Source organism: Tiliqua scincoides, chromosome 5, assembly GCF_035046505.1.
Source record: "Tiliqua scincoides isolate rTilSci1 chromosome 5, rTilSci1.hap2, whole genome shotgun sequence".
Lineage (NCBI taxonomy): Eukaryota > Metazoa > Chordata > Lepidosauria > Squamata > Scincidae > Tiliqua > Tiliqua scincoides.
Window position 1 is genome coordinate 71,178,449 of NC_089825.1, and position 15,685 is coordinate 71,194,133.

Genomic DNA, 15,685 nt, shown 5'->3' on the forward strand with positions numbered 1-15,685 from the left:
TTGTGGTTTCTAGATCTGCTATGGCTCTTCAAGACAATAGAAAACCAACTGCAATTCCATCTCTTTCAAATGGGACTAGTAATCTATTCTGGTTAGAAAATATTTCCAGGAAGAAGCTATGCTCATTCCAGTGAGTATGTGGCTCATATGCCAAGTCTACAAATCAAACTAAAATGTTTTCAGACACAAAAACCACCTCTCCTAAGCTCCAGTTCTGAACTCTGCAGCACCCTAGTTTTATCAGATCATTTGCATGAAGTTATCGTTACCAGAGAAAAGTCTCAAATTTGAACTATAGAGCTTCTTAGTCTTCTTCAATAAAGCTGATCTCTGCTGGGCTTGCTGACATTTTCTCTCAAAAGTAAGATCAATTAAGTAAGACCTCACAATTCTGCTTCAGACTGCAATGTGATCCAACATCACACAGGTGTAGTACAAGGGCAAGAGGGAGGGGTAAATCAGGCACTTGGGCAGCCTTTAGTATTCAGCAATGGCCTGCTGCACTATACTGCATGTGTGCCAGGAGGGCAGAGGACAGGATAAGAGACTTAAAATATATATGCTGTGCTCTCTACCAATTTCTCCACTAAGAAAAATGGGGATCTGTGAGGGGGTATATCTTTTCCTTAGCATGTACAGCATTTTACTATCTTTATGTCATCCACCCTCAAGGTATTTGTAAATGTAAACATAGTATACTTACAAAGTTCTACAAAGTTGTTAATTTTTGTCAGGTGTTCCTTTGGCAAAGCCTTAAACACCTGCTGTCTGTTGAAAGCAACTGCATGCTTTAACTGCTGAGAGTTAACTTATGCACCTGTTATAAATCTATTCTCAACACATACCAAAGTGCTCCATTTTATATTGTAATGTTTGGAATAATTCCCAGACACATATGCTAAAATAATAATAATAAAAGAGATAGTTGCTCTCTACACAGATTTGAAAAATTCTAGTGGTAGGGGAAAATGTGTTTTGTAATGCCCAGCACTGAGTTTGACTAACTGACATTCTGAATACTTTGGAATAAAAGTGATTTCACAGACACACAGTCTTTGCGGGGATTCTAATTCTCAGAAGGAAAAAAAGTAATGCAGAGAAGAAACCATGCAAACTCAAATTAACTATGAGAGCAGCACACACAAAGTCAGCATTCAATATCTATACTTTGTCCAGAAGGTAATTCTTTTAACAGCATGCTTCAAGCAAGAACAGCCAACAGAGCCAAGGAATTCAAGTCACAGAGGCATCAATTACGAAACATACAATAAGGGAGATGAAATCAAATCACAATACATGGTAATGAATACTGGCCCTTACGCACTAATCTCAGAAACCTTCATTCATCACAATGTATAAAATACTTTGGAGGATTTTCTTTCCCTTGTGGGTAACTATCTTACCCTCAAGACCATAAGCTACACATATGCACAGTCTATTTACCAGCAGAGTTTTCAAGGAAACACCAAAAGGTATTAATTATGGGTATAATCCAGCCAAAACTAAGCACTAAGTCCCACGGATCTCAGTAGGTAAGAATAATGCATGTGCTTAACTCACCAACAAAATCAAGTGGTAAACTTAGGCTGCATCATGCTCTATATTTCTTCTCCTATTAATTTTCCAAGCAATTGTACAAGATATGTTAAAAGCACAGTACTAGTTTTTTGTTACATATCTAAAACTGCCTTTATATCTGTCCACCTTGCAACTTTTTCATTTCTTCTATTTTTCCCATTCAGCATTGCCTTCGCTGAAAAAAAATGATCTTGAAAAGTAGTCTCAAATTGTAGAGAATCCTGATAAAGCAAAATTTAAACCCCCATTGTTCTTTCTATTATCACATTTGCTCCCACTTTTCTCTTTAAAAAGCCACAAGGTAGCTAATATTGAAAACTAATAAGAAGAACAAACAAATTTAGGCTTGTATGTGTGTACAGGGGTTTCTTCCACATTCCCTTTATTTTGAGTTTGTAAGCATTGATATACAAAGTTCATGATTTCACATGCAAATGTTATAAGTTCCTTTAATGGAATCAGAAGAAAAATGTACTGCATTTTATCATTACTTCATAAGGAGAGAGAGAGAGAGAGAGAGAGAGAGAGAGAGAGAGAGAGAGAGAGAGAATACTGTCCTTTTAATGCCCAATCTCCTTTAATGAAAAATACCCATGCATCAGGTTAAGTTGCAAGAATTAAAAACTGCTCATTTCCCAGTTAGTGAAAACTTACCTTCCAGTGCCAGAGATGTCTCACAAGATGTCACAGGGGTCTCTGGTTCCTCCTGAGAATCTGATGAAGCTGGTTTAACACACTTTGAAATGGGAGAAGTAGAAACTGAAGTACCCACATTAAAGGACACGTCATTCCTGCCTCTACATAAACTCCGACTTCTCAGTTCCTTCTCATACTCTTCAGCTGCCAACTTCTCCAAGTATTTGTATCTGAAAGTTAAATTCCAAAGGGATTCCGTAAAGAGGAAGAAAGCTCTTCTTGATGCTTGTTTATGGATCAAACACCTGCAGGGAAAGACCTGACTTCCTGACACATGAGACATGCAGTGCAACTGACTGATGGGTCAATTTTCTGAAGAAAAAACAGATGCATCAGAACCAGACACACAGACAACCCAGAGAAGATTATGTTGCTCACGTCAAACTAAAAAATAATGTCAAGAAGTCCTTGGATATTGTACTTTTGAAGAAAACTGTCACTTTCTTGTTGGAATTTTATTAGCTCTTCCTTGATTCCCTTTCCCTCATTAAAAAGCCTTTCAGATCTCCAAGTGATGGAGGACCCAGACCATGTCTTGTTGAAGAGGGAGGGGGAAAGTTCACCACCACACAGGATAACAGATTTTGCAGTAAATACCACTTTTAAATGTTTGTATTAAGAACTATCTGAATCTCTGAACCTGCTTCTATTTGCTCTAAGTGCTCTGCACTGAAATTCACTTTGTTCTCTCCAGTATCCACAATGGAAAGTTTTTGTTTTTTTTAAATTCTAAAAGATTTCTCAGCTGGACCAAAGACATCCAATAGCTTGGATATGACGTCACGTTTAGTTTATTCATCAAAGTCAGTTGAAAAGAACAAAGATACATCTGTTTTGCATTTTGGACAGGCAGGACTTACTAACTGTTTATTAAGACCAGTTACCAATCATATTCTCCATACAGTGCTTTATACATTCAGACCAAAATAACTTTGAAATATGTGCCTCTTCCAGATGTCTGCTAATTTTATCCACCAGTATTTGCTCATGGAATTTATTTATGAATACAGATGTAAAAGCAGTCTCCTGGCTCAGGTCGTCTTACTTAAAAGTGAACTGCTTAAAAAGGTTAATCAAGACTAGCCTTCTGCATCCCTGATCATGTGTTCTGCTTCCAAATCCCACTGCTTTAAAAAATTTTCTATAAACATTTCTTAGCAATATGCAGCAAGCAAGATAGAAATCTTTCCTTCCTGTGCAATAATTTCCCTGCATTCTGATAGTGAGACACATCCCCCCCATTAAAACTGGAGACATACTTCACTCTTACACTTGAAAAAAGTTTAGTTTTAGAATGTGCAAATATAAAAATTACCTGGCTCAGATAAGTTTCACCCTCATATATTTAACAGTATCAGTGATTTCAAAGAGGCAAGTTCAGACAAAGACAAAGAGACAATGGGAAGCCTCTCCCAGGAGTGGGTACCTTGCTATGTCTTGCATTGTGTTGCCTGACACTTACTTGAATGCATATAACAGACCTGATTACATGTGTATGTGGCAGTGGGTGCCTGCCAGGAGAGCACAGAAAAGCACAATCAAAGTCAGATTTTGGATTTGGACTGACAAGAGGTCTCAAATTTGACAGTTTCAACACCCTTTGCTCAGTTAGAGCAATCACTCAACTCCACCTCATCTTCACTGGTTGGCTAAGGAGAAGCCTTGCCTTACTTTGGTTGCTTGAAAAATTCCATAAATGGCCACATCTTGCTTTCTCAGCACATTTGAAGCCATGGACAGAAGCCACATCCTGGGAGCTTTCTGATTTGTTAGTGACACAAACGAAGGGTTAGCTATCCTATCTGCCCTCAGGAACTCCATGGTTAAATTAAATCAAGGACTCTGTGTTAACTGACTGGCCTCCAGAGCTTGTTACAAGTTTGTTGCTGCACCCTTGGTAGGGTTCAAGACAATAGAACCCATTTAAGGTTAGGGATGAACCTAACCTAACCTAATTAAGCATCATTAGGACATAGGATACTTTGATGACCTCCCCCCTCAAATATCCTATAGGCTTCTATGGAAAAAGAAAGTATAAAAAACTGTCACAGGACCCTCATCTACTTTGCTCATCTGCCTATCTTGCTGTCACATTTGTGCATTTGACCTGCTGCTGCTTAGTGAAGCATTCCTATTCCTCCACTATCCAAGAGCCTCTGTGCCAAGCGCACACTCAGGATTTGTAACTGACCGCTCTCTTCAGCAGCTTCTCCCCCCCCCCCCCACAATACTCTTCCTATCTGCAAACGGATAAACCTCAAGCCAGTGCCTGATGAGCAGGTATCCTTCCTGAACATAAAGCTGCTGTGTCAGCATGCCCCCCTTCCTCAGGAAAGCAACCTCAATTCCCTTGCCATGCTTCCCTCCTTGGAATCAGTTCTAGCAACTGCCTAGTCTGTGAATTTGTTTTTTAAGACTTTTTCCACCATTGTCTGAGCACCACTTTTAAACCAGGCAGTGGCATAGCTAGCGAGGGGCGGGGGGAGTGGTTCACCCCAGGTACCCAACATCGCAAACATCACAAAGGTTATGAGTAACCCTGTCATGCTATACCCCTTTGGATGCGGAATTTCTAGCTGAATGCAGTGCAAAAGACCGGAGGAAATTATCTCCTTTCCATCAAAAGTTATAGTAAAAAAACCAGAAACCAAAAAATGCATGGAGCCCTATGGAAAGTGAAACAGCCATATCGCGCGTTTACTCACACGTAGGCAAACATGCCTTAGTTCATGGGAAAGGGCAGACTGAGAAGAATCCAACACCACCAGAATGGTTCTTATCCAATGAAAGATGCTCCCAAAAAACACCCAAGAAGGAAGACCCTCCCTCAAAGCAGGCAAATATATTGAGCCCTATGGAAAATGAAAGTAAGCCACATGGTAGCGTTTACTCGCGAGTTAGCAAACGTGCCTTGGCTGGTGGTCAAGTCAGGCAAAGGGGAATGCAAGGCTGGATGTATGGTCCCAATCTGATGAAAGTGGAACTCAACAACTGCTCTAGAAGGCAACACCCCCCCCCCCCCAGAACAAAACAGAGCCTTGAACTGGTAAGGTGGGCACTGAGGAGGGCTGAAAATCTCACTGATTTTTTGTAGGGGGGGTGTTATTGCAGGCAGGCTACAGAGAAAATTCACTTGGTGAAAACAGGGTTAGCTTCCCCTTATTTAATTATCTGTTTTTCTTTAATTTTTTTATAATTATTTTATTTTGCTTGATGATGTCACTTCCAGCCATGACATCACTTCTGGTGGGTCCTGGACAGATTCTTAAAAGTGGGTCCCAGTGTTAAAAGTTTGAGAACCACTGCCTTAACTCAAAACAGGCCAATGAGACATCCTGGGAGGGGGAGTGACACCCTAGTGACCAAAATTCTGGAAAACATGGCTTTTAGAATAATATCATCAGGATATATACCATTTGATGCAGAATTTCATCCATTGCTTGTGGTGAAATATTCACTGCATTTATTTTCTGGCCATCATTATTATTATTATTAATTTAATGTCATGACTATTACTATCTCTCAGTCTCACCTACCTCACAGGGTTGTTGTGAGGACAAAATAAGGGGAGGAACCATGTATACCACCCAGAGCTGCTTAGAGGAAGGATGGTATAAAAATGTGAATTAATTAATTATTAATTATATTATTAATGTCGTATGAGGTGACAAAAATTTATGGGCCCCGGGTGTCAAATGACCTAGCTACGCCTCTGAAACCAGGGGCAGTGGTGGATCTCCCCTCGAGGCGCCCTGGGGCAAAGCGCCATGAAGACGCCCCCCCCCCACTCACCTGGATCACCATGGAGTTTCGCACGACTCCAGGAGCGACAGGAGAAGCTATATGAGGCTTCCCCACTGTCTTAAACTGTGCTTCCGGAAATCCGGAAATCCGGAAGCACACAGTTTCCAACCGCATCAGGAGCCTCATTAGAGCTTCCCGCAGGGTCTTGGAGGCATACAAGCTATGCGCTGGAGCTTTTGCCCCATTCTCCCTATGGGAGGTCCACTGCTGACCAGGGGATCACTTGATCTTGGCAACCTAGTCCCTCGATTCCTACAATATTCTACACCCAAGTCAGTACAAGTGGATAGGTAACTGGTCTTTGGCAAACCCTAGTTATTGACTCACAAAGCTCTCTTATCTTGCATGCTGTCAATATGGTAATACGCTCATTGCCTCTAACTTTCCCTATCTTGGTGTGAGTATGTTTATGAGACTTAAGCTTCAATGCTTTTCCCTGCCATCAGCATCGATGCAGCCATGCATTTTATTTACCTCCACATAAACTGGAGAATAAACTGAGGAATAATTTCAGACTTTGCCCGGGTACCACAATAGCTAGAAATGCCACTGCCCTGACCCTCCCCCTCTCCTCATGATCTGCCCCCACAGACTTACTGGCTCCAGAGGCTCCAGGAAGGCTGCTGCCATTTCTGGCAGCAGCCCAGCAGGGCACATTGGGAGAGACCAGGCTTCTCAGTAAAAGTGAATGAAATGATTTCATTGCCCTACTCCCTTTAGCAATGCCACTGGGTCAGAGCATCCATGGGAAGAACAGGGGTGGAGGGGTGGGAAAGAGGTGACAGGTTGATGATCTGGTGGAAATGGAACACACTGGATCCTTTTAAAAAAATCCACCACGGGACTCTTTCCTTGCTTGTAGCCTTTGGTGACCATACAGAGAACTGCAACTCAGCCACACTCTTTTACCATGGCCAGAACACTGCACTCTGTCTCTGACTTCTCTTCCTTTCTTCCCCAGTGCTTCTCCCTATCCTTCCCACTACTGCAAAAACCCCAGTTTTTCAGCCCTATGGAAAACAATGTCTGTCACATACAATAACAATGCATGCAGTTTCATGCAAGCAACTGTTATCCATACAAATGCAGTTTTCAAAGGCGTCACAAGTTATCTCATGTGGTTAAGTTACAAGGATGCATAAACTCATTTTTGGTAACTTCTTTGGAATTATGCTTAGAAACAGGGCTCTGTGGGAAGGGGGGAACTGCACAACTATACAGCAAACAACTAGAAAATTCTGGTGAATGCCTGAAAGCACTGCGTGAAAGGCATCCAACTGAAGTAAATCTAAAAGAGCTTCCAGAATTGCAATTTGAAGTTGCAATCCTGATTCCACTTACAGACGTTATTACCTGGAGAAAAGAGGTTATGGATTTCATCCAGCTGTTTTGTACTGTTTCAAGACTAAGAGGTGGCCCTAGGTGTGAATATATTATATGGAATAGTTCTATATTGTACATTGTATATAATATATCTGTACAGAACAATAGTTCAATAAATGTTTAGGCAAATATCATGCACTTCTTTTTGTTTCCTATTAATGTCACAGTTCCACAGACTTTTAAAATTTGGCCCCACTTCAACAGTTACTCTATCAGGATCCCTCCAACCCCAAAGCAGCAATCTGCTTGGCAGATAAATGCATTGGGGGTTCTTAAGTGCAGCACTATACATCCAGCAATTCTATGTTAGAATCTGAAGATTAGGGTGAACAGAGACTAACAATTTTACCATGTTCTTCTGGGTCAGCTATTTTCAACTAATGTACCAGAGCACATTGGTGTGCCATGAATGGTCTGTAGGTGTGCTGTGGGAGTGGGAGAGAAGGTCATTTATTAGTAGGAGCACTGAAAGATGTGAGCCTCCGGACTGCAGTGTGCCTTCTCAATTGTCAAGAAACTAATGGTTTGCCTTGACAATTTTAGCACCTTGTCAGTGTGCTATGAGATGAAAAGGTTGAAAAATCACTGTTCTAGGCCCTGTTACCCTCCCCCCCGTCTTTTCTGTCCATATAACTACTGTAGGGAATCACCTGAAGGACAAGAATGGAGCAGCTCCTTCCAGCTGTCTTGCAAAGTTCTCACTCAGTGTTTTTTGAGTGGGGAAGCTTGGGGTGGAATTGCTGCTTGCCTTGCAGCAGTGGATTGCTCTTACAGACCCCGTGCTTATGACCCTTTCTTGTGCTTCTGTCTCATGACATAGTCAGGGGTCTGGTCCACAATTTCAGAACCTATGATTTATATATCAAAGCAATCTAAGTAATGGTTGAATTCCAAAGCTTCAGAAATGAATAGCTGTCTATAAATTGCTATAGTGCAATTGCACTTCTATGTGCATTTGTGAATTAAGTCATTCTTTGCATGCCCAGTTAAAAGTGTGTTTACAAAATCAGACACTTAAAAAAGACACAAAAAATGGAAAGCCCAAAGCAGTGGTAAGTACAAACCTTTCTTCTCTTGCTTGTCTTAGTTCCTCTCTTTTGTCTAGATAATTACGACTATAAAACAGAGGTATATATTATTGTAGGCAAAATAAAAACCAGGAAAAAAAGGAACAGCAGAAGAACTAAAGCCGAATAGCTAAAATTAATAGATAATCTCTGACAAAGGGCACGTATGATCATGTGCACAATTTTTTAAAGTCATACACTGGGAAATACAATTCACTGAAACTTTGTAGAGAACATATCAATGTTTTCACAGGATAATAGGGCATGATCTACCCAGAACTAAGCACCTCTAAGGCCCATTGAATTAAATGGGTATATTTGATTGTAGACAGGAAATCCTCCTAAAATGACTGTTAGGGAAACAAAGATCATCTTTGTCTTTCCTCACAGTGGGGCTGTCACCACCTTCTTGGTTGGTCCAGATCCACTTTTTTTCCCATTGTGGAGTGATTTTTGCAATTCTTTCTGATGGAGATCCATTTTGTGAAAAGTACCAATGCTCAGGTACTAGGTACTCAGTACTCAGGTCTAGAGCCATACACATGAAAGCCATGAATAATTAAACTGGCACAAAAGCCAAATGCATCTGGGTTCCTTTCAGAATATCACAAAAATTATGGGAGAGGACCAGTCACATGAATCTGCTCTTAGACAGGTGCCTGATATCTTGTTCTCCCTAAAATGATTCTGAACTGTACCACTTTGGATTGCAGATTGAGGCTTGCAGGATTGAGTGTTCTGCTATTGAAAAGATTTCTGCCACACATAAAATTTGGCAGAGGAAGAGAAGTTCTAGCTTAGCCTTCTTCCTGGCTGTCTGGTTTCTATGTGTGGGGAATGTTGACTATGGAAGAGCCTTCAGCGTATCAGCCCCAATTACAGCCTGATGTGGATTTATTTATTTAGCGTATGGCATATAATACATGGATTTATATGTTAGACTAGATCAAATAATGTCCCGTTCATGCAGCCATTCAAGGACAGAGTTACCGTCATAGAAAAAGTCAGACCATGGGCCAGTATACGCCCTCAGTTTGCAGCCAGACACATTGTGGTACATGGTTTGGTGGGAGAACCGGCAATCACACTGAGGGATAGATAGTAGCCCCCATTTAAACACTGAGTCCTGACAAACACCATGTAGGGTACGGATACTATTCAAAGTTTTCCAGTGCTAACGAACTGGAAAACTTTGGGGTGTGATGCTAGTTCGCCTCTTCGTGGTGCACCCTGGATAGCATGAAAGTGTGAACTAAATGAACTAGCAATCAGCATGCAGCCAGACCACATCGTAGATTTCCTGGCTTTCTAAATAGCAATAGAAAGCCAGGAAATAGATTTCCTGGCTTTCTGGCAATAGAAAACCCTGATGTGGAAAAGCCCAGACACAGGTTTTACCACAGTGATAATTAAACCAAAGTCTGGGGGCACCTTCTTGGAAAAAAGGCATATCAGACAAATTTATAAGTAGATCTCATACCAAAAAGGTGGTATGTCTACAGCTTTCAACTTAAGCAAAAATTGTCACTGCAAAAATTATTCATGTAAGACAGAAACTGGCCTTTCTGGAACTTCTTAGTTCTTTTCTGTGTGGGCATTTTTGCATTTTTAGTTTTTTCTCCCCAAGGTCTTTAAAAAATCCTTTTTAAAAGGATTTACATACATATGTAATCCAGAAGAGCTTTTCTAGTAATCTACATAGTTCAACAGGTCTAGCAGTGGATTGTAAACTGTAGAAAGCCTTCCACAGACAGACAGACATATCTGAGAAGCTGTGAAAACAGGGTGACCAGATCCAATGGACTACAGGGTCCTTATACCTTTAACCATTGAATAGAAGAGGGAATTTGGGCAGGTGTAGCTAGACATGGAAGGGTTTTAGAAGCTGCACCTGCCCAAATTCCTTCTTCTATACAGTGGTTAAAGGTACATGCACTCTGTCCTTCATTGGATCTGGTCACCCTATGTGAAAAGGTTGAAACAGTTTACATATATCACAACCATAAAGAGAGGCCTACTATTAAAAAAAACTTATATTGTACACTGCATGGTTTGTAGGGCGTGAAACTGGCAAATTACAGTGTTGGATTTAACAGATGCTACAATTCCCAGTTACTTTTTAAGTTCAAATACAAGTCTATGTCATACTTAGGCAGATCAAGAAAACTTAGATATACTGAATACAGCATATAACTTATCTACTCTGTCACATCAAGGATCGTTGAACATTTTTTCCTCTTACTTGAATTTGTTTCTCTCTTCCCGCTCAATCCTTTGCAATCTTTCCTCTCTCTCCTGTCTCCGCCTCTCTCTTTCTGCTGCCAAGGACTCTTGATGCTGCCGATATGACGATGTAAGGAGACCTCCAAGAGATGGCCTGCAGATCAAAGAAGAAATAATGTTGCTCAGTACTGCATTTATTGTGCTGACAGACGCAGTTATTCACAGATTTGTAAGATATCGAACAATATACTGTAGTCATATATCCACTTAGATTTGCAGGAGCATTCAGGGGGAATTTATTTGCCAGAAATGACTATTGGTCTAATACAGTGGTTCTCAAATTTTTCTGGCCCGCAACCCACCTTCAGTATGGATCTCAGCAACCCAGAAGTGTTTGCTATGACATGATTACCCAGCCATTGCTTACAAGGTTGCTGAGCATTTGCATTTTTTTAATGCAAAAAGTCCACCTCTGGAGCATGTTGTTGATGAATGTACTTTCATCAGTGAGAAGATAACATAGCCAAAGACCACTGAGCAGAACCTTGGCACTCTGCTTGGTGGTCTTTGGCCTGCTCCAGCCCAAGCTGCATCGTGTTCTTGCTGATGAAAACATGCTCATCAGCAAGAACACACTCCAGAGGCAGGTTTTTTGCATTAAAAATAAGAAAGCTTGGTAACCTGGAAGAGCTGGTGGTTCCAGGTGGCATTGCATGATCCACCAGAAATGGGGTCACAAACCACTTGTGGGTTGCAACCCACAGTTTGAGAAACACTGATGATTTAGTTCATTTATTATTCTTCTGATTTATAAATACGCACTTTAAAAAGTGTAAGAAGCTGAGAAATGCTGCTCTAGTAGCTGGAGCTTGAAAAAGCAAGCAATCTTTGCATTTACTTTTTTCTTTGCTTTGTTTGGCTGTCTGAATTAACTGAAAAAAGAAAGACTGGGAAAGATGGATACTTACTCTAGAACAGGGGTGCTCACACTTTTTTGGCTCGAGAGCTACTTTGAAACCCAGCAAGGCCCGGAGATTTACCAGAGTTTTTTTTACAATGTTTGCGCCATCATAACATATAACATTTATGTGTACAATGTATGTTGGTGTACCTTGAGCCCCACTGAGTATAACAGGACTTACTCCTGAGTAGACATGCCTAGGATTAGGCTGTGAGGCTGCAATCCTAGCCACACTTACGTGGGAGTAAGCCCCATTGAGTACAATGGGACTTACTCCTGGCGTTTCCTCCCAGAGGCACCTGAAGGGGGGGTCGGCACTCCGCGATCTACTCATTTTGCCTCGCGATCTACTGGTAGATCGCGATCTACCTATTGAGCACCCCTGCTCTAGAACCCCCTATCTCAGACCATATAACCTAGCATAACACTATGAAGGATAGTTAAGTACTGCATGTTATAATATTGCAGAGAGTGTTTTTCTTAAGTCTTCATCTACTTGGTATAGGACCACTTGGTATGTGCTAGCTGTAAACCCACAGAGAGGTGGAAAGATGGCATAAAACAGAACAAAATCAATACAGTCCAATATACAGTGCACTTTTCCCTCTTTTGCTATAAGGATTTTTCACTTATCCATACTGTGCATATTAAGATAATCCCTCTTTATCCATACCAATATTTTCAATATAAGGTTCAGGAACAGTGAGTCTCTCAGGGAGACAAGGTCTACATCTCATTTTGCCCAGTAGGTAGACCTTCCCTTGCTTTCTGGTGACAGAAAAGGGGACAAATTTACCATGCATGCCCAGGAAGGAATTCCAGGAAGTCAAATCCATTTTTGAACTTCTCCCCCTGGTAGGGCAGAGATCCAGAGAAGGTGTGCATTCCTGAATAAATGCTTCCATAGTTTCAAGTACTCACAGAAAATAAAGCAAACAACTACGCTATTGGTTTTTCATAATTTGATACTATTTATTGGTTTTTCATAATTTGATACTATTTACAGCTGGATGCTGTATCTTGTTTGCAGGCAAATAACTAATCCTCTCAAAATGACAGAGACAAAACATGCTAATTGATATTTCTTCAGTACAAAAAGGAGTTATTAGGGCTGAATCACCACTGTTCACAAGCATTTTCAAAAATGTTGAAAATTGCCTCTGTTTCAATGATAATTTTTGTCCTGTCCCCAACAGCCCACAAAAAATGTTTGCTTAGTTATTTGAACTGGCCTTACAATGTTACATCACCACACAGCAAAATCTGATTGGCTGCATGCCATCATTATATCTTCTTTTTCACTACTTAATCCCTTATTGGGTAGGATTCCTCATGTAACTAATCCAGAAAGGTGAAGAAGGTCTGGGTGGGATAGGGAAATGGCTAGATAAATGTGAACTTAAAGGTGAATAGTCACAGTTCAAGGCTGCAATCCTATACACACTTTCCTGGGAGTAAGTCCCTCTGAACACAATAGAACTTACTTCTGAGTAGGCATGCATAGGATGGTGCTGTAGATTTGGGAAAAAATTCCTGCCATACTAAAATCACTAGTTTCAATGTGAAAAACTGAAGTAGAGACCATTTAGCACAATCCTAGTGATTATCCTGTAATTTATGTGGCTGTCTCCAGAGACAACACGGGAAACGAAAGATTCAGGACTGATCATGTGATCTGAACCTTGGTGCATACATCTGTTAAAATACAATCAAATGACCTAAAGCCACACTATACCCTCTTAGACATTGAGGTGGTCTCCTTTCCTTCCTTAACAATATTACTTAGCAACCACTACACTATGGAAAGAAATCAAGACAATCACTTCAGAAAGGCTTATCAAATTCTTGCTTTGCAGTCTGAAGATGGCTGCTACTGTAATTAGTGGATGCATTTTCAGATAACTCTAATCAAAAACAGATGTGGCTTCTCCAGCTTTTATTCATCTAGGCATTAATAGTAATTTGTTTTGGAATAAATAGATTAACTGGGAGAATAGAATAACATGCAGCACTTTAAAAATAAAGCTAAGTAAACTGTCATTAGAAATAGAAGACAGATCACCACTTAGAAACAGACTTTTTTGAATGTCAACTTTATTTATTTATTTGCATAAAAAACAACCAACACTCATAAAACATTACAATAAGTACTATAATACATGGAAAAAGTGTGAGCCAATCTGCAGCCATCATACTCTAAGATCTTATAGTGTACCAAAAGCTTTTCAGAATAAAAAATGTCTTTAGTACTCTCTAGAAGGGTAGTAATAATGAGAAGAAATGAAAGTTATACCCTTACTGATAGCAAGTCAACATAAGTATGATTTCAGTAATGTCTGTGAATTGAATCTGAAACAGTACTTTCCCACTCCAATAAACATTACCTAAGCAAGCATAAAACTTGATAGCCTGGCACTATACACATATTGCAAATGCAATATCAGGGCTAGATTGTAATTGTCAAAACTAGGCAGAGTTAGAAGTGGTGAGGGTGAGTTTTGTGAGCAAATGTAAAAAACAACCCCCTTATTTCAGTGATTTTTCACTAGGCACTGTGGGAAGTAGCAAAAATATTTGCCTAGAAATAGAAAGAGCCGTTGAGCAGTGAGATAGCTCCTGCAGTGTGACCCTTCCTCTTGTCATTTTGCATGACTCTTGCCAAAGGAGGCTATCCTTTTCCCTCTCTTGTTAAGGCACTCACAATAATATAGTGGGGTAAAATTGCCCTATGGATTCCTTCCTTTAAAAAGTAAAGCTCATGCAAATTGACATTTTAAAACAGTCGATCTTTCACCCTCTCTTGGCAAAAACAACAAAACAACCCTGCAGACAAACAGGATGGGGTGGCAGACAAAAATTAACAGGTCAAAAGCATGCACTTGCATGCTCATCTACACTTTGACCCTTCCACAAGAGGCAATCCTGATTGGTTTAGGACCACCCACTTGCTCCAGGAAAAAGAACACTAATTCTAATTTGAAGGTATTTAACGTCAACAATGTAACTGTATTCATCACGTGCTGTCTGACTATTTTACATTTCTTCTGGAAGGAAAGTTCAAAGAAAAAATATTGTGCAAAGGAGCAGCTTCCTGAGAAAACAACTCCAAACAGTGCAGAAAAAGGAAAAACAATGTATTTTCAGGAACAATTTTGTCCCCTTTGAAATGCTGAATGATTGAATTAATAGCGCAATCCTAACTTTCACCGGAACACACACGCCTGTGCTGTATCCAACACAACTTTGGGGCCAACAGTGGTTCAGTCAGGGGAAAAGGGAAACTTTTTCCCTTACACCAGGGAGAGCCAAAGCAGCCCCAATGGATCGACTAGGATCTGCACCACCACAGGAGGTGGCGCAGATCTGAGAGGCCTACAACTGCTCCACGCTGCCCAGGAAATGGTGCTAGGATCCTGCATAACTGCCGGGTCCTGGCCCACCCACCCCTGGAAACACCTGCTGCCCACCCTCTCCCCACCATGGAACGCCTTCCTCCCACCTCCTCCCCACGTCCCCTCCCAGATGCAATCTTACCATGCCGGGCCTGGATCCAGCGCAGGGAAGCTAATGCAACTCCATGCGCTGGCCTCCCTGACTCTTAAGTTGACATAAATGTGCCTTATAGCACACTTGTGATACCTCCAGGTCAGTGCAAGTGACTTGCACCAGCCTAACCCAGGTGTTAGGATTGTGCCCTAAATTAAATGCCTCTCTTGGTTTGATTAGCTCTTCTGGGACTTGGTAGCAGCATTTAGCATGGCAAATAAAGCAGGTGGAACAGCAGTTATAGAAACAGGGTACCAGAGAGATCTTAATAAATGAACAGCCCAATCCTAACTCAATTGCCCCCATCATTACCAAAGGAGCATCCTATACTCCTATACAAAAGAGTATACAAAGTATATATATACTCCTATACAAAGGAGCATCCTATACATACGGCATCCTATGGAGGGGGGAGACATGGCAGACT

At 40.9% G+C, this 15,685-nt stretch overlaps 1 protein-coding gene across 4 annotated transcripts in view; it reads right to left on the reverse strand.

The window, feature by feature from the left end:
- FHOD3 (formin homology 2 domain containing 3) overlaps window positions 1-15,685 on the reverse strand; it is a 309,925-nt gene that overhangs the window by 100,182 nt on the left and 194,058 nt on the right. For all 4 annotated transcript variants that reach the window (XM_066626842.1, XM_066626844.1, XM_066626843.1 and 1 more), the window contains 3 exons: window positions 10,771-10,905; window positions 8,526-8,576; window positions 2,233-2,444 (listed from right to left, as the gene is read on the reverse strand). In XM_066626842.1, coding sequence (XP_066482939.1) covers window positions 2,233-2,444; window positions 8,526-8,576; window positions 10,771-10,905 — 398 coding nt within the window. The remainder of the gene's footprint in view (window positions 1-2,232; window positions 2,445-8,525; window positions 8,577-10,770; window positions 10,906-15,685) is intronic.